Below are 27,354 nucleotides of genomic sequence, written 5' to 3'. Positions count from 1 at the left end.
GATCATTTTTGGCCTAAATTACTGACATAAACTTAAAGGGATACTTCACCCAAAATCGATAATTCACCAATCATCTACTCACCGCCATGCCAAGGAAGGGTTTGGAGAACTTCCAGAGTCATCAAAACGCTTTAGGAGTTCCAGGGGGGGTCCGGCTGGCTACGGGTTGTCATATAATGGCGGTGGATAGAGTTCACTTTTGAATCGTCCAAAACACACAGACATCCAGATACCTCCATACTGCTCGTCTGTACTGACCCAAGTGTCCTGAAGCCGCCACATGAAAAAGTTGTTGGGACAAAATTAATTTGATCTCTGTTTTTAGCCTTGTTGTACTGTACTTTCCGGACTATAAGCCACTACTTTTTGCTTTTGCCATAACGTATCGTATATTTTATGTAACGTTATCCACCGCTCCATTTATTGATTTCTCGCCGGTGTTGTGGCCCTACTGGTTTCAAGTTAACTGGTTACAGCTGCAGATGTTTTGCGCTCCCTGAGCAGATTCGTCACAAATTCACAAACATAAACAACATATTACCAGCGAGTTTCAAGCCACAATTCACATCTACCGCGGCGAATATGCTGCTGTGAGTGAGCACTAACAGTTACGTACCAGCCACATGGGAAAAAAAATAAAGTGGAGAAAAAATAATCTTCACATATTTGCGTGGGTCGGGACTCGATCTCGCTTCAGCAAAACCAATTACACCACTAACCACCTGACTACCTCTGTGAGCCACTCAAGCTCACAGGTGACAGCCGCTTCACTGCATATCAGTCAATTACGTCACTACATGTAACGTTTTGACTCGAGCTGATCTGAGACAACTGGTTACCATTGAAAATACACAGACAATGCCTCGGTGTTTATTGTTCTCTTTCCTCCAGTCTAATCAACATATTCAGCGCTACACTTCTCTCCGCACAACGCTACGCACCACAACAAAGCCTGTCGTGTTGAGAAAGTGATGAACTAGCTCGGAAATACTGTCAAAATACGCTCAACAATATGTAAACAAAAGCGAAACACTTGAGCCACTGCATGTGTACATGGGTGAAAAACGTACGACTTGCATTTAATCACATAACTGTATTGCGAATGTTTTGTGTACTTACATTTCTTTACACTTCTCTACAGATCTTATTAAACGCAAAGCGTATTTATTGGCGTGCATTAAAAGAAATGTCCATTTAAAGTCGCCGTGGTTCGAGGAAGAGGGGGGTGAAGTTAGCTAAGTCTAGCTGTTTCTGGGCTGCGGTGAATAGGATGCGTTCAAGGGACCAGGGCAGCGTCGGACGTGAGTCGATTGTTTGGAAATGATTTATAGAATGGTCTCAATCAATCAATCAATTTGTTTATTTCGGGCATGTCAATTTAAATCATCATCGTCACACTTCATACACGAAATCTAAAGCATCAGACCATTCTATAAATCATTTCCAAACAATCGACTCACGTCCGACGCTGCCCTGGTCCCTTGAACGCATCATATACCGCAGCCCAGAAACAGCTAGACTCAGAGCTAACTTCACCCCCCTCTTCCTCGAACCACGGCGACTTTAAATGGACATTTCTTTTAATGCACGCCAATAAATACGCTTTGCGTTTTATAAGATCTGTAGAGAAGTGTAAAGAAATGTAAGTACACAAAACATTCGCAATACAGTTATGTGATTAAATGCAAGTCGTACGTTTTTCACCCATGTACACATGCAGTGGCTCAAGTGTTTCGCTTTTGTTTACATATTGTTGAGCGTATTTTGACAGTATTTCCGAGCTAGTTCATCACTTTCTCAACACGACAGGCTTTGTTGTGGTGCGTAGCGTTGTGCGGCGAGAAGTGTAGCGCTGAATATGTTGATTAGACTGGAGGAAAGAGAACAATAAACACCGAGGCATTGTCTGTGTATTTTCAATGGTAACCAGTTGTCTCAGATCAGCTCGAGTCAAAACGTTACCTGTAGTGACGTAATTGACTGATATGCAGTGAAGCGGCTGTCACCTGTGAGCTTGAGTGGCTCACAGAGGTAGACAGGTGGTTAGTGGTGTAATTGGTTTTGCTGAAGCGAGATCGAGTCCCAACCCACGCAAATATGTGAAGATTATTTTTTCTCCACTTTATTTTTTTTCCCATGTGGCTGGTACGTAACTGTTAGTGCTCACTCACAGCAGCATATTCGCCGCGGTAGATGTGAATTGTGGCTTGAAACTCGCTGGTAATATGTTGTTTATGTTTGTGAATTTGTGACGAATCTGCTCAGGGAGCGCAAAACATCTGCAGCTGTAACCAGTTAACTTGAAACCAGTAGGGCCACAACACCGGCTTTGTTGTAAACAAAATGCACATGGAGGAGAGGAGCATAACCAAAACAGCAGAAAAGCGAGTGGACTTGCATAGTTCCCTACTGTTTTTCTGTGTAAATATCTCATGTTACAACATGAAAACCTGCGGCTTATATTCAAGTGCGGCCTATGTATCTTCTTATCAAATTTAGCTGGTGTTCTTCCATGTTTCCAATGGTTTACAACGACGAACCAACATCTTGCGCATGTGCACAAACACAAACAGAGCCACTGGGAGCTACAACAAGGCTAAAAACAGAGATCACATTAATTTTTCCCAACAACTCTTCAATGTGGCGGCTTCAGGACACTTGGGTCAGTAGGATGAGCAGTATGGAGGTATCTGGATGTTTCATAGTGTGTGTTTTGGAACATTCAAAAGTGAACTCTATCCGCCGCCATTATATGAAAACCCGTTGCCAGCCCCCCTGGAACTCCTAAAGCGTTTTGATGACTCTGAAAGTTCTCCAAACCCTTCCTTGGCATGACGGTGAGGAGATGATTGGTGAATTATCGATTTTGGGTGAAGTATCCCTTTAAATAGGTGAAGCTACGTGAGCTGCGAGTCCAACAACACTGAAAAACAACCAATTTAAACAATAAAGTCTGAATTTACATGAAAACGTGATATTTGAACAGACAGGACCCACAGTCGCGTGCGTGGAACAGCAGCAGCGTTTTGAAGAGCTGGTTCCTGTTCTGTTTTGTCGTTTGTCGACAGTTGACGGTGCAGAGGAGTGAAGTAAGTAGTGAAGTAAACAACGTGGACGTAAACATGTTGTGGTGAGGAACTTGGAGTGTAAACAAGACGTGTGTTTGATTATAAGAAAAAAGTCGGCAGGAGTCTTTTAAGGTGGAACCGGACAGTTGCTGACGTGCAGCATGTAAAGGAAGTGTAACTATGAAACTGGTGCAAATGAAGATTTTTATAGTGTTTTTTTTTTATTATTACTTTTTTAGGATTTAATTAAATTTCCAAAACTGTCCCTCGGTCCTGAACTTTATGTGAAAATGTCAAAATCATCACAGACTCCAGCTGATATTTGCTCCGTCTGGGTCTCGTCTTCAGGACCTTTAATGACCTTTAAAGGGATAGTTCACCCAGCGGAAGCTCCCAGTGTTGCTCTGCCGGAATCTTGCGCGATTTGCGGAGCCGTGAACTGGGTGTCAATGCAAATCGCGCAAGATTTGGACGGAACAGGAAGAGCAGGGCTGGGAGCTTCCGCTACAAACAAGCTTAAAATATAGACTTATTTAATTTTTTTCTGAACAATGTTGGGGCTTCAATACAAGAGGGACATTACAGACAAGCACTATGGAGGTATTTGAATGTTTTTTGGTGTGTCTTTTTGGACGAAGAAAAGTGAGCCCCGTTTGCTACCGTCATATGTATGCAGTGCTGCACGGAGCCCCACTGTAACTCAGAGAAGGCACGGAGGACTCTGAAACTTTTCCCAGCCCTTAGTCCACATGAGGGTGAGTAGATAATGATTGAAATTAGAATTTTGGGTGAACTATCCCTTTAACCTTCGGCCGCGATGAAACCTGAAGCTCACCATGAAGAACTGGCACAGAGTGATGTGCGGGAAGATGTTGTGGGCTTTGTTTTTGCCGCACGTGACCCGGCTCTGCTGCCAGAAGTGTGAGAGCTGGTTCTGCAGAGGTCCGCTGGGCCGCAGGTACAGGACGAACTCCCGGGGCAGAGGGTCGTCCAGGAACGGGTCGTCCACGTGGGAGAAGAGCCTGAGGAGACGGAGACAGAGAGAAGGAGACGAACACGGAGCTTTTATTCTCTCCTCGTTAATGTTTAAAGCCGAGTTCTGCCCTTGTGGCTCAGAGACAACCTGAAAAGAAAGAAACGGGCCTGAATGTAAACGAGCCGAGCCGTGCGACGTCGGAGCCCCGCAGCTGCTTTTTAATTGGAGCAGGACTCAGATTCTGGGACATGAAACTTTTCTGCCTGTTTTTTTTTTTTCTATTTGTTTGTTTGTTTGTTTGCTGTTGATGTCGTTCTGCGCCTGCAGCAGCAGCAGCAGTGACAACACTGAGTCTGAGTGGACAGACTCCTTGGCCTTCATCCAAGATTTATTAAGATCTTATTGGCTCTAGGATAAGAAGGGGGCGGGGCTTAGAGTTGCTGAATACATCCACATGGTTTAATCATGGAATAAAATAGCATACACAAACTGACAATACACTGACCAAAACAGACAAACAGAAAACAAAGGACAGAGCAAACCTGACGATATAATAAAACAGGACCGAAACAGGACAGAAAAGTAAAAAAAAAGAAAGAAAAAAAAGCAAATAACAAAAAAAAAGGGTAACACTACTAAAATTAAATTAACAGTAACTACTTAATATACATTTACTCAAACGTAAGTTTTTCCCATTTTTTGTTATGAATTTCCACCTTATCTTGATTTGTTGCGATCATTTTTTCCAAAAGAAATAGGTGAATAAAATAAACCAAGTTCAAAAATGTTTTTGTTTGGGTCTTAAATATAAATATTTTCCCAAAAAGAATGATCGTGTTTACAATCTGCGGGCATTTTGCATCCAGTACTCCCAACAAAATATTTAGTGGTGTAAATTAAAAATTTATCTTTTTGGGTCTTAGCCACTTTTGAATGTCTAACCACAATCTGACTATGTACAATAAAAAAATAAATGTAGCTGATCCTCCACTTCTTCATTGCAAAATGTACATAATGGAGAGTGGTTAGTGTTAAAAATGTTACATTCGTAGCAATAATTCTATAGATAATCTTATTTTTTTTATTTGGTATTTCCAGCCTACTCTACTATAACAACAGCAGGGTGCAGGGACCCGTAGCTCGTTTTGGCCGCCATGTTGCAAATTTCCTCATTTTCTGGCAACACCTGAAGCCTGAAGGCATAAAAGATCAAAGCCCAGGCACTCAGGTTGGTTTAAAAAAAATTAAAAAGCCTTTATCTTAATGGGCAAGAGTCATGTAAACACCTACGCGTGTCGACTTGCACCTTTCTCAGGGTGTGTGAACCCAATACATGAGCACCAGTGGTTTGAGGGATACCAGCAGTGCTCATGTTATCCTCTTATTCAACAACTGAAACCTATTGGATCCAAAAAAAAGTTCTTGGAATTTGTATTTTGTTCGGAAAAGGTTCGGTGTCTGTGTGTGCATTCACACCACAAACTAATCGCACCAGGGTTTACAGTATGTCGGACTCTGGTGCGGACCAAACAAGTGAACCGAGTCCCAGCTGAAGAGGTGGGACTCGGCTCAGAGTCCGCTGGTTTGTATTCACACCGACACAAAAGGTCAGCACCAAGGAAAGAGGCAGTTTCAAGTGAACTAAACAAGCCTGGTGTGAAAACTCCCTTAGTATCGTCTCAGCTCGCTTGGAACCTGAGACGATACCAAAAAAAAACGTAAAAAAAAAACTTAAAAGTAAAAGAACAAGTCAAGTCGAGTCAAGTAGTGCTGGTGGAAAACGGCCATAAATGATCTCACTGTGGTCGATGGAGAACCTCAGGGTTCTGTGTTGGGCCCATTTTTATTTCACCTGTTGATGCTCATTCACCCTGTGGTGGATCCTCTCTGTCAGATGAACTTCATAAACCAGAGTCCACCTTAAATATTCAACACTCTCGCCTCAGTCAGGACAAAGCTGAGGTGAATATCGATCAAACTAAATAGATTTTTTAATCTCTGACGTGAGGAGGAAGCTTCTTTTACTGCATCCTGATTATGGTGATTTGGTCTGAATGTGAATGAATGAATCAGTTAAGTTTTCATCACACACAGACAATTCAAACCAACTTTATTGTTCTTGATCCCATAGAGAGGACTGAACATTATTAACATCCACTACATCAGTGGAACATGTTCATTTCTATTTTATGTTCCTCAGGGTTCAAGCTGGAGGTTAGTTAGTTAGTTAGTTTGTCTTTATTGTCTCCCTTGGGAGAAATTCGTACTGGACAGACCAGAGACTCCAGGCGCCATGAACACATATATACAAAACAATACATCTAAGACCACAAACAAACACATCATCATATCCCCCAACTCCAACCCCCAACTGGTTGTTAATTATAGGACGAATATTCATGTTCACATTAGTCCCAGTTTGTTTAAAACTCATTCATAGCTACAGTTCATTAATCTGCGTGTGAGTCTGTGGGAGAAGCCCCAACAGAGAAAACCCACAGGCACGAGGGAAACTCTTATTTTGTTTCATATACTTGATTTAACAGTTGTGATCTGAGTTCAGTCGACACGTATTTGCTGTTTGACCCTAATGTGCCGACAGAGATGGGAGAAGAAAACCTTCGTGTTTTCTGCTCCAATCGCTTCAAATAGCCCAGATAAGTCAACGTTGCTGCTGCAGCTCGTTTGAACGCAGCTTGGCTCGACCAAAGTGCTGCGCAAAGAACAGTCAGAACAGATAAAAGCAAGAAAGACAAACGTATAAAATGAATTAAATTCAAAGAATCTGGGGGCAAAAATCCAAGACGACCGTGTATTCCTGGCTAAAGTACTCAAGGTGGACTTTTATCTGTTATTTGTTTCTGTCTGTAAAGTTGATATTCTCCTCATTATTATTATTTAAGGTATAAACATTGACTTTAAATTTAGTTGGATGAAGGTTAGGGCAGCAAGATTATAGTAGCACCGATCAGACACAAGACAATTCAAAGCGCTTCATCGTCATGGAAACACAGTAAAATACAACAGTGACATGATGTTAATATGTATTTAAACACAATTAACAGACGGACGTATAAAATAAATAAAATTGAGTGAATCTGAGAGCAGAAATTCAGACGACTGTCACTATATGTTTCTATGTTTTATGTTTTTACCTTTATGTGATCCTTTGAGCTGCAACCCAAATTGCCCCTTATTGGGGACAAGAAATAAACCGAACCTGAACCTGAATAAAAGACAATTAAAAACTAATTTTGTGTGTGATTTATCAATAACATGCTTAGTAGGAATTTTTCTATGTGTTCTGATTCTGTGAAGTGTTCTCTGTTCAGAACTTACACAACACCTCTATACAGTGCCCGATGTAGCAGACAACGATGCAATGAGGCTACTGCTCTGTGTCCCTAGGTGGCATAGTGCCAGTCATTCGTTTGTGTCTAATAGAGTGCCAACTTGTGAGGCACTCTTAAAGGAGCTTGAGGCAAGATCGAGGAATAAAACTCACTAGCGATACAACGGCCGTAGCGGCCGTCAGGGTTACTGCAGCCATATCAGCCAAGCTGGTGCGGGAGCGCGCGTCAACTCTCCACAGCAGTGCAGCTGATGGAAACGGCGTAACGTTACTATACCAGTGTTTTCCACTAATCAGCCGCCACAGTTTGGTTTGTGTCCGCCGCAGCAGTCTCTCACAGAAAAAAAGAACAGCTTTCACTATCTCTCATCTCTGCCAGTCAGCCCCTCTACCTGCTGTCTCACAACACAGACACAGACACACACACACACGCACGCACGCACGCACGCACACACGTCGGCTACACACACCGCGCTTGGCTGTTAATAAACAGTAAATGCGCCGTGCCGCGCTCATTGTACAGTGCTCAATTTACCGCGACACCGGGAGGTTGACCGCCCGGGCATCAGGTCAGCAGCACACCGGCCGCCGCCTCCTCTGTGAACGGCTGGTGCCGCTCGGCTGCTCTAGTGGCTCTGCACTGCTCCGAACACGTCGGAGAATTTCCTTACAGGCGTTGTTTGGATAAACTGACCACGGATGAATCAATCGGCTCATTGTAAAACTATTTATTTATTTATTGAAGTAGCCTAAATATGGTGATTTTTGTACGTACAGAGCCCCAAGGCTGCGCTGCTCACACACACCTGAAGCTTCACTTTTCATTCAAATGAACTAATGCGACTGCCACAGTGCCACTGTTAGATTTCATCAATGAGACCAGCATTTATCTCCTCAAAACAATTCAACCAGCCGGCAGAAAACCTCTAAAAACCTGTGGGGAAGTTACTTGGCTGGTTTTCTTTCCTGGGAGGAGGACAAAGTTTGCCCGGCCGATGAGCTCAGCTCCCCGGCTGCAGCCTCTGTGACGAGCTGCTGCTGCTGCGTGTGTGTGGCTCTGCACTCCTCCGAAAAATGTCGGAGCAAATCTAGTACTTACAGACGTTATTTGGATAAACTGACAACAGATTGGGAATCTAAACCGTCACTTTCTCGCATGAAAAAATATTAAAATGTAAGAAAGTGAAGTTATTTCTCTACTCGCTGCTCACATGACTGTTCAGGCTGCAAGACATCCGCCGACCGCTGGGCGCAAGCGGAGGAAAGCCGAAGCTGTCGAGGACGCGCATGCAGCGTCATTTGACGTCACATCCGCGGACAGCGCGGGAAATTCGGACCCAGAATTGCAGCGCATTATGCAGCACACAGCCTGTTCAAGGCAACGGAGAGATACGCGAGTGGGCTCATTCTTTTTGGTTTTTAACGCTTCATCGCCCATTAGCAGTAAAAAACTTAAAGCGCATGTGAATTTCTTGCCTCATGAACCTTTAAAGGGATAGTTCACTCAAAATTCAAATTTCACTCATTATCTACTCACCCTCATGTCGACTAAGGGCTGGGAGAAGTTTGCAAGCACTGCATGTCCATATGACGGTTGAGAACGGGGCTCACTTTTCTTCGTCCAAAAAGACACACCAAAAAACATCCAAATACCTCCATAGTGCTCGTCTGTAATGTCCCTCTTGTATTGAAGCCCCGACATGAGAAATTGTTAAGAAAAAAATTAAATAAGTATATGTTCTAAGCTTGTTTGTAGCGGAAGCTCCCAGTGTTGCTCTGCCGGAATCTCGTGCGATTTGCACTGACACAGGCAAAGCCGTGAACTGAGACACTGGGAGCTTCCGCTACAAACAAGTGAAATTGAAACAAATTTCAATTTTGAGTGAACTATCCCTTTAAGACAGCTGATGTTTAGTTTTATGTGTCGCCTAGACAAATCAGAGAATCACATAATTGAAGCCCTACTAAGCCCATTGAAAAGCTGCTACCGATTCACTAGCCTGCAATAGCCTGTATATTTTATAAAATGCACACTCTTCTTGTATTTTTGTACTTTCTTTTATTTTTTACTATTTATATTGTATGATTTGTGATATGGACCTGTATATATAATAAGCTGCAGAGAACAGTTGTGTTTAACGCTCAGTGTTCAGAAGCTGGTTCTGCAGGTGAAGAGGCTCTGACCGTCCTGTACAGCAGAGGGCAGTGTAACACACTGTTTCCTCTGCTCCTGTGTTGTGTGTATGTTTAATGTAGTGTGTTTGTATGTAGTTTAAACTCACCAGTCACATGCTGCCTGCACGCTGCGACCTCCCGTTGATACCAGAGCTTTCAGTCTGCAACAGAGAAGAAATCTCAGATTAAAACCTGCACAGCACTGAGACTGATCAGGTTTAAACTATGACCTCATGACCTGCTGCTTATTATCAAACGTGCACGGCCACAGTTTCACAGTTTCACAGTGTCACAGTGTCACAGTCAGTGAAACTCAGAGACGTCATCCTCCTGAACAGGAGTTTGTGTCCTCTGCATTTTTTTTTTTTTTTTTTTCCCCGGCAGCGGACGGCAAATAAAAGGAGAACTGTTCAGCTCCCACACCTATGTGGAAACTCTGACTGTGGAAAACAGCCAGAGATGCAAGTGAAAGTGAGGGATTTAAAGGGGAGGAGGAGGAGGAGGAGGAGGAGGACGGGGAAAATATGGGAAAAGGTTCAAAGTTGTTGACTGAACAGAAAAAGTCAGATTCAGTGTCACTGGAAAGAAGAAAAGTGGTGAATTATTCAGGTCTGCTCTGGATGTCGACGGCCTCAAAAGAAGAAATAAAGATTCAGCAGCTCACACAGAAACACACTGTGATGTCAGATGGAAATGTGTTTTTCTTTCTTTTTTTTTTACTATGAAACCTGTTTCCTGTAGAAGTTTTTATGAGTCATGGATGTTTGGAAAACGACGGAGGAAACAATTACTGACGGTTAATTTGACCGTGGCAGTTGAACGGTGTATTAACACCCTGTTGAGTGTTTGTTGAGTGTAACATTAGTGTTTGTGTCCACATGATGCATTTAAAGCCCCAGTATGTAACTTATTTGGCTTTTTATTATCAAAAATCAAATATGTCTTTCATAAATACGTATTTCACTGAAGTGGAATCACAGCCGCATACAAATGAAAGCTTTCTGGTACCTTAGAATGAGTTGTTACAAGTCGTTACAAATACATAAGTGGCCGACGCACCGAACCGAGGCGGCCATGTTGCATCGCCATTTTTTACGTTCAGTGGCAGCGTGACCATAGGTAACCACGGAAACTCAGCGGAGCTGTGGGCTCGGCCTGTTAAAACTGTCACCACTGTGTAGTGTGAGGAAGGACGGAGGCACTGGTGTTGCATATAGGTGCAGTCAGGCAGACGGCCGTCGGCAAACCAACCGGATGTCATTTTACTCCACCAGAGAAAGACGGTAAAACAATACCACATCACCATGACAACATATTGTCACGCCTGTATTGTTTTGCCTCGTGCTGGCGGACCACTTGTTTACATAGACGCTTGTTTATCCTGTTACATGCAGCGTCTGTTGTCTGTCTGACGTCTGCCCCATTTCACGTGAATGCAACATCAAGAATACGTTCAGATATGCAACCGCACCGCTAGATGGTGGAAATTCCTACATATTATACCTTTAAGTCCAATATTCACTCTGCAGAGAGTCACTAACTGCATTAACACTGAGCTCATTTATTATTCATTCAAACCAAAATCTGAGCTCTGTCAAACCAAAACCAGTTTAAAATGTTCAAACTCGCTCAGTTTGTGTCACTTCACGTTGTCTCTTAATTCTTAGCTCATATGAAAACATAGGTTGGTGCAGCTTTAATCTGACCGTTGCAATCAATCAGGGATACCAGCTTAATCAATATTATTAGCCACTTTCAGTTAGTTTCTGCAAATAGTTTGTTTGAGTTGTTATCCTCTGTTTTATATTCATGAATGTTTGTCAAAACAAGTCCTTTCTCCTTTATTGTATGTATTACTATCTAACCAATTAACTAACTAGAAGTATCTTTGGCTCGATAAAAACATTTAAAATGAAACATTTCAGCTATAACATGTAATTATTAGGATATTAAATGGCTCCTTGCTATTTAACATCCCAGTAAATCAGAATACATCAATCAAATGCATGAGTTAACCTGTATTAATATGCATTTTGTGTATACTTTTATTCATATTATGTATTGTAAGGAATCTAACAAGGATGAGTTCATGTCTGAGTAAAATATATTTTCATTTTAAACCCGTGCACAAATGGCCTAAAGTGCGACGATGATGTCAGTCTGATGAACGGTGCGTTCACTGACAAACACTTTATCCCCGGGGTGAAATGACTCAATCTGCTCCAGCTGATAAAACTTTTGATTTATGCAACAGCAACTGCAGCTTTTCCTCCGGCAAACTTAACAGCACTCTCTCTCTCTCTCTCTCTCTCTCTCTCCATTCGTGATAAAAAAGTAGTTTAGTTTTCTTTTCCAGCGAAAGGCCCCGTTCTCCTCTCAGGTAACAACACTTTCCTTTAAGTACAGTACACGTTGTTCACTTGTTTCTACTGGCACCTTCAGATCAGAAAGGTCAGTGAGTGATTGTAAATGAACGGTGAGTAAAACAGAGAGGACACGGTGTGTGGGGGCAGAACAATATGGATCATAACAAGTCAAGAGGAGGCGACAGTTCCTCATTAGCTCCTGCAAAGTGGTGAACGATGACAAACAGCATGAGTGGGACGACTGCTTTCATAGGAAGAGACTTATTATAACAAGTGTGAACAGGCCACGGAGGGTGATTCCTCCCAAGCTCACGGTGCATATTAAAGAGATAGTTCAACATTTTTGGCAAATTGGCCCATTGCCATTATCCCTATAGTCATAGCAGTAGGTTCGTTACCTTTGATTGTCGGTGCAAGCTATTTTTAGAACGGCGGAGCAGAGCCGTGAGCTGCTCAGAGCTACGCTACGGAGACTAATGGGATTTCTTGGTTTCCCTCATCCAACAACTCCACAACGCTCTGGTGGACAAGTTGTGACCTGCACATTCACCACGCTTTGAGATAATAACAGAACGTTACCAGACAGAGTTGTTTTAGAGGGAAATTCATGCAAAACCACTGATGCGCGTTGCCTTCAGGGACAGTTTTTCATCAAGCAGTCTCTGTATTTACCTCTAAAACAACGTTCTGTTATTATCTCATAGCGTGGTGAATGTGCAGGTCACAACTTGTCCACCAGAGCGTTTGGGAGTTGTTGGATTGTGTATTTGATGAGTTTGATGAGGGAAACCAAGAAATCCCATTAGCCTCCGTAGCGTAGCTCTGAGCAGCTCACGGCTCTGCTCCGCCGTTCTAAAAACAGCTTGCACCGACAAAAGGGTAACGAACCTACTGCTATGACTATAGGGATTATGGCAATGGGCCGATTTGCCAAAATGTTGAACTATCCCTTTAATTAGAGAGCAGGGTGACTGTGTTCTGAGTGTTCATTCAAGCAGACTTCATATGAGCGATTGCAACGGAGATATTTAAAATCCTGCTTGGACAGAAAACAAACAAGGTTGCAGCCGAACGGTGGAAAAAAAACCAAAAACAGATGTCTGATTTTCATTAGCAGCAGCTGATAGACAAGAATTAACAGAGATTAAAAGAGCCGGAGGCGCACGGGAGAACAGAGATTTAATCGTTCACTCACTCACGTCCCCGTCCCTAACATCATTCACAGCAGAACCTGGAGGCTGCGGCGAGGAGACAAGGAGACGAGGACGGAGGAGGAGGAGACGTAACGGCGAAGAATCAGATTATTCATATAAGAGCCACAGAATCTAATTAGCCGCCACTCAGAAGATAAGAAACTCGAACATGCTAATGTGGTTTTCGTCTCTGGGGAGCGAGCAGCCTCCTCAGCACGCCATCAGATGTCGTTCCTGTGGGAGTGTGTGTGTTAATGCTGACTGTATGTATTAGGTTGGATCATTTCATGTGTTTGAAGCTTCTTCCTCCTCCTCCTGCTGCTGCTGCTGCTGCTGAGCTTGGATTTAAAACCAATGATGTGTCAATAATCAGCCCACTGTACAGTACTGTACGTGTGAGCACCATTAAAGCTCGTTAATATTTAGGAAATAGAGTTAACCACATGATATGCAAAGTGAAACTGGCTTGTGTGAGGGGGAACCAGACGGTAATTTCCATTAAAGCTCCATGTTTTATTCTTCTTTTTTGTTTTATTTGAAGTAAGTTTGATCTATTGGAACCAAAAAACCATCTCAGTGTAGTTTTCCATCTCCTCTCTCTTTTAGCTTCTCTCTGGAGCGCTAGTAACAACAGGTCGGTGTCAGCCAATCAGAAGAGAGGAGGAGGCTCTGAGCCTCTCTTCTGATTGGCTGACTGTTTTCTAAAGTGGTTCAATAAAAAAATAGAGCAGATTTCAGAATAAAACACTCAGAGAAACTAAAACCTGCAAAGTTGTTGTTGGATGGTGGGTCCAGGTGGTGAGGGGGCGGGGCTTTGTTGTGACATCACAAAGTGACAGGAAGTCCTGACGGCTGGTTTTAAGGCTCAGTTTCTGAATACAGGCTGTGTGCATTTCTCTGTGGACTGAGGCTTTGATACTTTCACAGTATTAATATAGAACCTAGAGCTGCTTTATAATCACACTACACATGGACATCTACCTTTATACTGTATGGAGCTTTAACACAAACATCTACCTTTATTTTGAAGGAGCTTTAATACAAACATCTGCCTTTATACTGTATGGAGCTTTAACACAAACATCTACCTTTATACTGTATGGAGCTTTAATACAAACATCTACCTTTATACTGTATGGAGCTTTAACACAAACATCTACCTTTATACTGTATGGAGCTTTAACACAAACATCTACCTTTATACTGTATGGAGCTTTAACACAAACATCTACCTTTATACTGTATGGAGCTTTAATACAAACATCTACCTGTATACCGTATGGAGCTTTAACACAAACATCTACCTTTATACTGTATGGAGCTTTAACACAAACATCTACCTTAATGGAGCTTTAACACAAACATCTACCTGTACCGTATGGAGCTTTAACACAAACATCTACCTTTGTTCTACAGGACATTTGGGGCCTTTAAGCTGTTGGATTTATGGGTTTATTCTCCTCAGACTGTGAAATATGATTAAGACATAAAACCTCTTTACTGAAATCCTTTGAGTGGATTACATCGCAGGGATGACAAGGTGGGTTTTTAAGACCAGCATGATTACAGACAACTTAACATTGTCACCTGCACACATTTTTAAATTAAAATACCAATGCGAACAGGAACGAGACGAAGAAAGTCGCGTGGTGGGGATATTTACATCATTTCGTGGCGCTGACTGAGAAGACCCTTATCTAGTCTAAGGTGGGAACCAATTCGTGAGCTACAGAAAACAAATCATATTTATCAAGAAAGAAAACGCCCACACACTTTTGTATGTGCAAACTTCACCACAATGAGCTCAGCGAGCAGCAGTGCTGCTGACCACAGCAGAGACGCAGCGCTCTGCTCTCTGGTGAGTTCGCGGCTGCTCGGCTTTTATGAAGCTGCCGTGTCCCACAGGTGTAGACCTACATACCATCGCACATGAGTGTGAGAGAATCAGAAAGAAGGAAGAGAGAGCGAGAAGTGGCAGCTGAAGGAAGCCGATTGAGGAAGGGCCTTGAAACCGCCTCAACAACACACAAACACAAACACACAAACACACAAGCCAACACACAAACAGCAAAGCGATGGTAGCAGAGATGACACAGGGAAGGTTTATCGTTAATGATGATCAGATCTCTGACCGACGCTCGTCACTCTTTCACAACCACATGAGAACTGGAAAGCAGAAGTGGCTCCTGTGATGCACATGTCATCTAATTTGTCATCATTGTTAGTCAGCAACAGAGCCCCCAGTTATAGCCTACTACAATCAAACGTACATCTACAACGGCAACCACAACACAGTTCATGTTGTGCAATGGCGGAAGGATCCCTCATCTTTATTCATGAAGTAGCCCTGGTGTTAGTACACCACACTTTGGTCTTTATTAGTCACATCTGGAAGCTCAGAAGAAAAGGAACAGATGGAAAAAGCTGCTGTGTCAGAAGTGACTTCAGATGAACTTTATAAAGTGTAAATGAGGCAACAACCTGCTAGCACGCCCAGCTACAGTAATGAGCTTACTCCATGACATTCACATGGAAATAAATGTTGAATTTACTGATCAGTGTCTGATTTCTACAACACAATCCTTCAATGAATCACTGTTAATGAACAGTGACAGTCAAGCAGAGGCCTGTGTAAGGATTAAAGGTGTGTGTAAATGTTTGCATGCCCAGATAACTAGCTTCATACGCACAAAGCACTTTCATGTTAATACATGTTGTAATGTGAGTCTGAGTGTTACAGCACAACCTTTGAATGAATCACTTTCAATGAGCAGTGACTGTCCAGGAGAGGCCCGTGGAAGGATTAAAACATGTTTGCAAATGTTAGCATGTTCAGCTAACTAGATATTAGGCTACATAAAATAAATGTATTTGTGCGATCACTGTCTGATTTCTACAACACAATTCACCAAACCCCTTTCACTGAACATCCACTGTGACAGGAGGAGAGGCCTGTGTGTTTGTAGGCTGTTATTATGTAGAACTAGCCAAACACGGCCTTATCAATGTTATGCTAATTGCAGTTTAACGTGTGTGTGATCAGTGTCTGATTTCTACAACACAGCTGTTCACTGGACATTTATTGTGTAATGACTGTGTCTACCTGTGTAAGGAAGGCAGTGTTGCCAACTCCTCAGTAAGCAAAGTCGCTATTGGCTGTCGTAAAAGTCGCTAAAAGTCGCTAAATGACGTCATTATCTCAGCGGGGGCAGCGGCAGCGGCCAGCGGCGCTCTTTATGTCTGTGGCGTGGAGTAGTGCGTCTCTGAATGCAGCGGAGGCAGCTCCGTGACACTACTGTGTGTAGGCTGAATACCTGTGGGTGCCCGCGGCAGCGCCGCTGCTCGTTGAAAACAGCTGTGATAACGTGATTTCAGGTACAGAAACGTTTGTAATATCACGGGAAAAAGTCGCTAGATTTGTCGCTAGTCGCTTTTGACAAAATAAGTCACCACGAGGGGTTGGAAAGTCGCCAGATTTAGCGACAAAGTCGCCAAGTTGGCAACACTGAAGGAAGGGCTGGATTCAAATGTATTGTAGCTTAATCGTAGTCCAGCTAACTAGCTTATATCCACATTAGCAATGTACTGTATGTGCTACTTCCATGCAAAGATGCTCCGTTGCTAAAAAAGAAAGACAGAAAGAGAAAGGAAGAAAGAAAGAAAGAAAGAAAGAATGAAAGAAAGAAAAGAAAGTAGCCAAGCTACCAAAACCACTGAGGTTTTTTTCCCCCCAAAATTAAAGTTTCGAGTAACATAGAACCAAACTAGTAAAACAGAGTGTGAAACACAAGTAATGAATCATAAACCTCTTTTTTTCTTCAGAAATAAGAAAAGATTTGTTTTACTTTTATTTCTTTTTCTTTTTTTTCTATTTCTTTCATATGGTTATTCTATTGCATCGTTTTGGTATGATTTGATTCTGTTTGATCTTGGCATTGTTTTTACTTTGATATTTACAGATTTATTTATTTTATTTATTTATTTCTTGAAGCGTTGGATCGAATCCCTTGTGCCCTGACATTGGCTGTTGAAAGGCATCCAAGGAAAACTCAATAAAATAATTTTGAAAGATATAAGAAAGGAATTTGATGTGGTGTCGAGGTGTACAGTACAAAAATCGTTAAAAGTAGTGATACAATTAAAATTAAAAAAATATCAAATAACATAAAAAAGCCTAAATATTGTAGTGGATGAATGTTCTTTATCATAATATCATCAGAAAGTTTACACTGCTGGCTTTAAAGAATCACTTTACTGCCTGTAGTCATCAAATTAAAATTTGTTTTATTTATTATTATAGGCGCTAGAGACTGGAAATCCTAACAAGCATAGCAAGAGGTTGAGGCGGTCAATGCGTCAGTCAGTCTGTATAAGCAGCTGTAACATCTCATGAAGTACAGTTCTTGAGAAATTTAAGCCTCTGGGCAAACATAAAGTCAGAAAATAAACACAACACAACGACGAGCCGAAGCACCGCAAAGGACGTCAGGCGATTGTTGAGGAAAAATCCTTAACGTGCGAATACGATTAGAAAACAAACGTGACATCCAGGAGTCACAGAGCTGTGGTTGAAGCTGTGAGCAGCAGGTGGGTGAGTCACACCAACACCAACGTCACAGGAAGTTCGAGCTCGGCTCTGAGGAGAACATGTGCCGACTCCTGTCAGTCGAGGGCGAGGGCAAACGGTAAAGGTGTGTTTCATGCAATACACCTGGCACTTTAAACTGATGTGCACTTTAGGGCACCGTGCAATACAACTTGGTACCCATGCACTCCTGCACTTTAGCACTTGTCACTTTGGCCCAGCACTTTTGCACTTTATCTCTCAGAAACTCTTATGGTCCCCCTACCCATGGAAGTGTTGTCAAAATGTCAATGTTTTATTTCGTTATAGTCGTCTTGTTATGTCCTTGTTGTCTGCATTATTACGTAATTTATATTACTATGTTTATTGTCACTGTACTGTTTTTATGTTATGGGACTCCGGATGGAAATTAGCATTGCTGCTATAATCCGGCACATTTACATGTTTTTATATGTTCATTAATGTGCACTGTCCCATCCAAATAAACCAATAAAGTAAAGTAAAGTTTAGCTACATGTGGCTGGGAAAAACATACGTCCACATGAGTTCTGACTCCAGACTCAGAGAAAGAGACGAGAGTGAGACATGAAACATGAAGTAAAAACTGAATCAGAACTGTTTGGATCAGAGTTACGACGACGAGCGGATGAGTCACGACGACGACGACGAGCGGCACCTGTCACGTCCGGTGAAAAACTAAAACCGTCAGTCAGACGACGACGGCAGCTGCTGCACTCACAGTTTCTATCTATCTATTGAGACCTGCAAGACTTTCAGTCACCTCATGGTCCCGATCCGTCCACGGCCTTCAGCTTTATTGTTCTGAAGCTGAAGCTGAAGAGACGCCGGGTCTAGACCGAGTCAAAGACAAGTCACCAGTTGAGCTGTTTTTGTTTGAGACACAAACAGAAGTGAAGTTTTTTTTAGAGTTGATGAATCTAAATGAGGCCGTACCTCGGCTCACAGGGACGGGGAGGCGTTGCATAACTCATCTTAATAAATAAATCATCTAAGAATTAAAGGTGCAATAACAACAACCACTTCTTACTTTGTAGTGTGTAGTTGTTCCCATCTGTTCTTTTTCTTGTTTGATGCAACTTTGGTTCATTTGAGGTTAGAAATGATGTAAAAGAAACACGACTGAATGAAAAGGTTTCTCCTTTGTTATTTCGACTCCCTCGGAGTAGTTTCCCTCTGTTGAAGCGTAACTCTTCATGACACATGATCGATCGTATATAGCGTGACTTCATGATCTTTGCTCCACGGGTTTCACTCTTTGAGCTGCTCCTGTACCTGCTGCTTGTGTTGCGTGAAAACAACACTAACTTTACAGTAACCACAAGACGGAAAAGAGAAAGAAAAGAAAGAAAAAGAAGAAGAAACCCCAAGACTGGTGTGCTGGCTGGGATTCCCCCTCTACAACCTGTGTGTCCTTCAGTTGTAAAAGGGTTTCCATCACTGTGGGCAGTTGTTTCATAAGGCAAACCCTGAGCTGAGTCAAACACGCCGATCACAGGCCTCGGGTAAACGCAATAGGGAGGGGGGAGGGGTTACGGTGGCCTGGAGGTGCAAACCAACATTTCAAAATCTGAAACACTTTTACAAAGCTTGAGACAAATTTACATTTTAGAAAACATTTTTGATTTTTACATATTATAAAACAAAATTACATTACCATTTAAAGGGACAACGAGGAGTTTCTATTTGGTTATAAAAAAGTCTCATATTAATGTGGATGAATCTCCGCTACCCACACTTGTTAATGGGCCCATTTTCGATAAATATATCGTTTTGTCTCTATCGTTATTTTGTTATTATTAGTGGTGGCAGAAATGCTGGTCGAGCCATTCTTGATGAATGAAAACATGAGTCTGTCTTGCACCGGTCAAAGAATTTTACGGTGCGCGCAGAGGCTCATAAATGTAGTGTGAAAACGCTTCGCTTTTCCAAAACTCCTCGTTGTCCTTTAACACATTTACAAGTCCTGAAACAAATTTACATTTCAGAAAACAAATTAACAAGAAACAAAACACTTTTACAAACACCGCGACAAATTTACAAATAACATCAACCGGAAAGGGAATGTACCAACTCTGGGGTTGAACTGGAAGTGACAACGGGAGCCATCTTGGGTCACCATGAACAACAACAACTCGTATTGGCTGCTCCCGTTATCACTTCCGGTAGTTGGTACATTCCCTTTCCGGTTGATATGTTACTTGTAAATTTGTTTCAGGACTTGTAAATGTGTTATGGTAATGTCATTTTGTTTTATGATATGTAAAAATGTTTTCTAAAATGTAAATTTGTCTCAAGCTTTGTAAAAGTGTTTTGGATTTTGTAATGTTGGTTTGCACCTCCAGGCCACCGTAGCGTGGGGGGGGGGGCAAACTAATTTCAGTTTGACTCACGACAGAAATCAAACACTAATGTGATCAGAAAGGCGACGGTGGAGCGGCCGAGGCCTGAGGTTTCACTGATCAAAGTGGAACTCGCTGCAAAACCCCACGAGGCCCGAGACTCACCACTCCCTCAGTCCTCATGACGACACACACACACACACACACACACACACACACACACACACACACACACACACACACACACACACACACACACACACACATTATAAACCCTCCACCCTCTGCTCACTTTAATGTCCAGGAGGAGAAGTCAGTGGTTTCAACCTTCTGCCGTCACAGCAGAAAATCAAGCTGTCAGCTGAAACGTCCTCCGCTCTGTGATTTTCTTCTACATGTGAATCAGCCTCAGTTTGTTCAGACTCAGAAAAACACGTTTCAATAACACTATTTAAAATAAAAATATAAAAAAAACGGCCACTTATTAAGTGTCGTCTCCTTCTCCTGCTAGTTTTTGACTTGTACATTTTTAGTTAGCTGGCGAAACTGCTGCTCACATCCTGTTTCCCAAAGATAACACCAGTTTCTGCAGCTCGGCCACAAATTATGGAGCAGAAAATGACAGAGCGACTGCAGTGACGAACACGGACGAACCATCAAAGAACATCGAGTTTTAGCTTTGATGAAACAGCAGAGCAGAAAATATCACCAGGGTTTCAACAGAAAACATGCTTTAACATCTTCATTTACAGTCGATTATAATCAGTTTGTTTTCTGTGTTAGCATCACAGAGGCTCAGTTTATGCTAGATGCATGTGTGTGAGTTCATTAGCTAAAAAAAATGAAGTGAATTATGATTAATATTTTTGTTTTTGGGCAAAACGAGCTCAATATATTCTTATATTTCACTTTACGATTAAAACTATATTTAAAATCTGTTTCATTTTCTAACATAAGTCATGTCTCTAAACACAATTTTATTAGATGAATCATTTGTTTATGTCCTATATTCACATTATTTATACAATTGCACTCACTATGTAAAGAATACATTTAATAGAAATATAAAATTGAATTAGATAAATAAATATTAAATCAAAATCAATCATTCAATCATAAAATATACTGTAAATAATAGAATAATAAATGTACATTAATGAATAATATCAGTACAGCTGCATTGCTTGATCCATCAATCTAAATTAAAATATTTCAAAACTTGTTCACACTTTAGGATTAAGGTATGTTAATATTATTTCTTTACTTTGTTTAAATTATTTGCCTTTCGGGTTTCCAACCTCACCTGCACATTTTTTTCGTATCTTCCTCCCTATTAAGAGAGATAAGTAAATGTATTTGTTCTATTTCATATGTGCAAATAAATAAAGTCCAAAAAAAAAGATTCATTCATGATAATAAATGGTCAAATATAACTGTTGGTTGTGTCTTTATAAGTATCATAAATGTCTCTGCTGGTCACCGCTCCCTGCGTCCGGACAATAAAACCTCTGCTGCAGCTGTTTCTCCTCCCTCCACCTGCGAGAGGGTTGAGAACACGACTGAATGAAAAGCTCTTTGTAGGAAAACGTCCCGAGATGATGATGATGTTTTTTCTTTTTCCTCGTCACGAAAAGAAAATAATGGACGACGGTAACTGAAAACAGGCCTCGGAGCTTAAAACTCAGAGTGTGGAGGTTGAAGCTGCTGCTGCAGGCGCTGAAGTTACAGTAAATTCACTTTCTGGCTTAGAGCAATAATTTGTGAATATGTGCACTGTGACATGAAATAGCTGTGTGTGTGTGTGTACGTGTGTGTGTGTGTTTTCGCCACCTAATTAACACATAGAGAGTCGATCTATCATCTTAAAGACATTTATTGTGAGAAAACCACTTGCTTGCTTGTTCTCGCCCACAGAGATGTGAAAGCAAGTTTTCCAACCATAGAGAGATCCTCTGTTAACACTCGACTCAACAGAGAGACAGGAAGAGAAACAGACAAGGCAGCGAGCAACACGCCCACGCAACGCAACGCAACACGACTCAGGCCCATATATCACACACACACACGCACACACACACACTGCATTTAACTTTAAAACTTCGACTGAGCACACTACACTCCAGCACGGGCCCATGAGGAGGACAATAGCTACTCATAATAAACAATATATATAAATAAGCACAGGAGGCATCAGAGTGAACAATGGTCTGAACTTTACACTGAAGCCTGAGGAAGTGGGCGCAGAGGCTGGAAATTCATCTGTGTTCTGGTTTTAGCAGGGGGGTTTTTTTCTAGAAAAACTGACTGAATATTATCAGTGTCAAATCTGTAAAACCTGGTCCAGAACCGGCTGCCACCAGTTTCACAACAATATAACCACATATACGTCGTACAGTGTCGTGCAAATGCTTGGTCAAAGTTTCTGTTCATCAAGCGGAAGCTGAAATGATCTCCAAAAGACATAAAGTTAAACATTAAAAACACGCTTTTTCAACATTTTAATCAATATTAGTGTTTTATTTTAGTTTTCTACAGTTTCAGAGTGAAAAAGGAAAACAAATGAGAATCCCAGGAGACTTGAGCTCAAGGTATCAGACAAGATATTTACTATTTACACACTGTGATAGTTTCCAAAGGGGGGGCTACTACTGTAGGTATTAGGGCTGTCAATCTTCCCCCCAAATCAGATTCTCATTTCTAACCCATCTTATGCTAAATATTCACATCATATTCAAATTTTTAATGTGTTTTTTTTATATTATATCCACCTATACCAGCTTATTATTACGTCCTGCGTCCACTAAAGGACATTCCAACCAAATCTGTTATGTAACATTTGCAACACACTTAAGTTTTACCAACTTAATATAAAACTTCAAGAAGGGAAATCGAAATATAATAAGTAGTGGTGCAACAGATCACAGTTGATCCGTGATCGGCACACAAGTGGTCTGCGGGTCGATCAATAAAAAAAAAAAAAAAGTGTGCGTGTAGTGTGGGGACACGTACTGTAGGCGCACCGTGGCAACCGAATGAACGGGCAATTAAAAAAACTCTGTTCGTATATTTGAAGCTGCTGCTTTACCTTGTGCACAACAACAACTAAATTGTTTGTTTAATCAACATCAGTTTCCACCGAATGTTCTCATTTTGACAACATTCAAATTCTGTTCGAATAGCGAAGTTCGATCTGACAGCCCTAACAGGTACTAACTATGCAGGGGGCCCAAACCTTCTCCTTTTCTGTCTGTTTGGAAATGTAAAAGATGAAAATAAAATTGTATTGTTATTATATTGTTTAAAATGTGAAGGGAATGTGTCACCTGTAACTTTATGTCTTTTGGAGATCATTGCATCTATCACTTGCTGAACTGTTCACATTAACAGAAGTTTTAAACCAGGGGTGCCCAAACTTTTGCATGACACTCTATACGTATACAGTCTATATGATGGTCTGTGTGGGATGTGCAGCCTGCAGCATTACAGAGGAGAAGGAGCCTGAGCTGCTCAGTCAGCTGACCTCTGCACTGAGCCCTGCTTTATAAAACAATGCAGCCATAATAATCATCAAAGGGAAACACAACAGGTCAGAGGCAAGAAGCTCAATCTGATGCATGACTCTGTGTTTTTATAAGATGCAGAAGCAACAGTGGACGTGATAGATCATTTTAGCTGGACTTTTCTTGTTATTCACTCGACACACACCATCTAACAGAGATGTTAGAAACACAGTGAAATGGTAAATAGGTGTCCAGTATGCTGATTATTCACCTATCTCCTAACACATGAACACTCTTGCTAACCTCACTATCTACAGTAGATGCTAATGCAAGCTAAAGCTTAAAGGGATAGTTCAACATTTTGGCAAATTGGCCCATTGCCATAATCCCTATCATAGCAGTAGGTTCGTTACCTTTAATTGTCGGTGCAAGCTATTTTTAGAACGGCGGAGCAGAGCCGTGAGCTGCTCAGAGCTACGCTACGGAGACTCATGGGATTTCTTGGTTTCCCTCATCAAACTCATCAAATACACAATCCAACAACTCCAAAACGCTCTGGTGGACAAGTTGTGACCTGCACATTCACCACGCTATGAGATAATAAAGGAACATTACGAGACAGAGTTGTTTTAGAGGGAAATTCATGCAAAACCGCTGATGCGCGTTGCCTTCAGGGACAGTTTTTCATCAAGCAGTCTCTGTAATTCAGTTGCACCATCTCAAATTTAGGTGCAAAATTTGCCTCATTTGGGGTCTGGAGCGGAGCCCTGTCCTACAGTTTAATAACCACCACTTATACTGATGCATAAATAACAACAACAACTTGATCATGTGAGTTTCACTGTCATTTCTGCTCAGCTCAGATTCAGTATCAGTCATCTTTAAAAAAAGAAAAAAAAACCTTCCTGTGTTGTTGAACTATTAATTCACACATCAGAGGAAACTTTAACATGAGATTCTCTCTTGACCTAAGCAGCTTGATAATTAATCAATAATTTAGATAATTTAAGTAAAACTGATCAAAGATTTGCAGCAGCAGCTTCTCTTCTCTTCAGTTTTGCTTTTCTTTACTTCTTGTAACTTTCTGATGTGAGGAGGACACATCACTGGGCAACTTGTGATGGGCTTTTTCTTTAATATTTAAGTAGCTTAAATGATTAATCCACCACTACATCTACATGAAATGTTATTTCCATTGATTATTCAATCAGACATCAGACATCCTGCGTCTGCTCTTCTGTTGCCATCACGGAGCAACATTACTCACTGTTTAATGAGCCAATAAACCCTCTTCAATCAACACAACAAAGACCTGGGGTTAACTTTACTTTTCTGAATTTTGTGCCCACATCCTCAGTAATTAATTTTCCACTTCTTACTTCACGTATGTAGCCCCCAGAAAGTTCCAAATCCATCGCAGGAAATAAACACTAACTGACATTTCGTGTCATTTTCTGAATTAGAGATGTGTCATAAAGGCCTCGGGAGTAAAAAAGAAAAACACCACATGTCTAAAAGATAATTAATAAGTACTGAAATTTTAGTTCACTTTTAATTCTGGGTAGTTTCAGCTGCTCTGTGTGCTCACATAGGCTACTACACTCATTTTCATGTAAAACTCCTAATTTCTACAGTTTCCTTTATGTCAATTAGCAGAATAAATGAAGACAACATGTTAACATGGGGTTAGGGCTGCACAATGTGCAAGAAACATCATAAATATGCAGATACACAACGGATTATGTGATGTATGTGTGAGTTGAGTCAAACTGTTGACATGGTCCAAACAGAGATGGTAAATAGGGTTTTAAAACGTCTTCCTTCAGGTTTTTACTTTTAAGTTGCTAATTAGTAACAGGACATGTTGTCTTAGGAGATGGTGATGTAATAATTACCATATTAATCTCCTGTCAGAACAGTAAACACAGTAGATTTGCAGCTTTTTAGAAGCTGACACATCTGATGGTGAGTAAAACCTTCCTGTACCACGCTGGAGAGAAGAAGACTTTAGAAATTTACATACGACGAGTCGAGTGTGTAATCTGAGTGAAATGTCAATTTGTGATGTGTTGATATGGACTAGTTTCAGTCGGAGAGGATCCACACACACAGGGCCGGCTCTAGGCATAGGCGATATAGGCGGTCGCCTAGAGCGCCAACTGCTGGAGGGGCGCCGCCAGTCAAGGGGAAAAAAAAAAAAAAAGATAATAATAATGATTTATGTCCGCTGGCGCCCCCTCACTTAGTGTTTTCTGTGTAAAAAAAAAAACCCAAAACAAATAAATAAACAATGACATGTTCCTAAATTGTGTATAGTCACACACACACACAGCAGATACCTGTCTGCAGCAGGAATGCTCTCAAGCCGTTTTCTTGTTAGAAACGCCACATTTTTAATTAGATGTGTGGCACAAATGCCGGCGCGTTTGCGCGACCGTCTCGATATGTTTTTGTTTTTTTTTTCATATTTCGGTCATTTACGCAGTAGAAATGCGGTTCAACTACTGTGATTGGGAGGCTCTCCTCTTTCAAATACGCACGGCCGCACGCCCTTGACGACCTGTCAATCAAAACAACAACTGTGAAGCGCTTCGAAACAGCAGAGTCGTTCAGAGGGATAGAGAGAGAGAGAGAGAGAGAGAGAGAGAGAGAGAGAGAGAGAGAGAGAGAGAGAGAGAGAGAGAGAGAGAGGCAGTGAGGATGATCACGGTGCTTCAGAGGTTTAAAGTTCTGACTAATTTGATGAGGAAGATTATGAAAAAAGAAGAGAGAGTTGAGACTTCAGCCTGCTCACACAGCAGGGCCAGTGGGCCACAGCTCCAGATCAGATCCAGCTCTGTATTCAGACCTGCTGAGCTATCAAACTAGTTTTTTGTTTTTTTTACCTCTCAAACAGTACCACAATGACAACACATATAGGGTACATTATATAGGCTAAATATTGTAAATTTTGTGTGTTTTTTGTCTATTTAGTTGATATTTGGAGACAATTTCTCATTTCGGGCTACACACATCTCATGAAGTTTGAAATGTAATGTGAAGTCAATATTTAGCTTCTGTTATCCCACATTTGAGACATTTGGTGAGAATGACAGTTAGGCCTAACATTTATGCTCAAAAAGCAATTTCACAATTTTTTTTCTACACTTATCGCCTTATATCATACAGTATATTCCTGCTTTTGTGAAGCCCAGACTTTCGTATACCCATTTCAAGCACCACAACAGTTTGTTCTCATGATTGTGAAGAGACTCATTTTTTCATGTCTTCACCCAGGATTTACTCAATGCAATTTTACTGATTGTTGTGCAAATTGTGTATCTCAGGGTCAGAGGGGACATAGAGATACACTGCTATGTTATCGTTATGATCATTATGATCATTGTTGGGGGGGGTGCCTGAGAGTAATCTCGCCTAGGGCACCAAAATGGCTAGAGCCGGCCCTGCACACACACACACACACACACACAGAATCACATTAACATATACGATATTAAGGTATTCAATATAAATGAGTAGAGCCGAACGCTGTGACTGAATTATTTGGAGCATCTCCTTCCTCCCCAGACGCTGCTGCTCTTATCACCTGTGTTTCCTTATTTTACTTCACATATATTATGGATTAGAGAAGTCCTCGAGGAGATCAGGTGTGTTTTAAAAGGATTCCTTGGGAAATATCATAAGATATACTGTATATCCTTCCATCTGGCCGTAGATTTGTGTCCAAGAGATGTAAGACCAACAGATACAAGAACTCTTTTATTCCCACTGTTACTAGT

The 27,354-nt window shown here is 41.4% G+C and overlaps 1 protein-coding gene across 1 annotated transcript in view; it reads right to left on the bottom strand.

Annotated features, from left to right (window-relative positions):
* Positions 1-27,354, bottom strand: part of ubash3bb (ubiquitin associated and SH3 domain containing Bb) — an 83,920-nt gene that overhangs the window by 12,313 nt on the left and 44,253 nt on the right. Inside the window, exons 2-3 of the mRNA XM_083985002.1 lie at positions 9,679-9,732; positions 3,904-4,090 (exon numbers count right to left, since the gene is read on the bottom strand). Of these exons, the coding sequence (XP_083841128.1) occupies positions 3,904-4,090; positions 9,679-9,732 (241 nt within the window). The remainder of the gene's footprint in view (positions 1-3,903; positions 4,091-9,678; positions 9,733-27,354) is intronic.

This window comes from Trachurus trachurus, assembly GCF_905171665.1.
Source record: "Trachurus trachurus genome assembly, chromosome: 13".
NCBI lineage: Eukaryota > Metazoa > Chordata > Actinopteri > Carangiformes > Carangidae > Trachurus > Trachurus trachurus.
The sequence above is the reverse complement of the archived record's forward strand: the minus strand, read 5'-3'. Positions and strand labels throughout refer to the sequence as shown.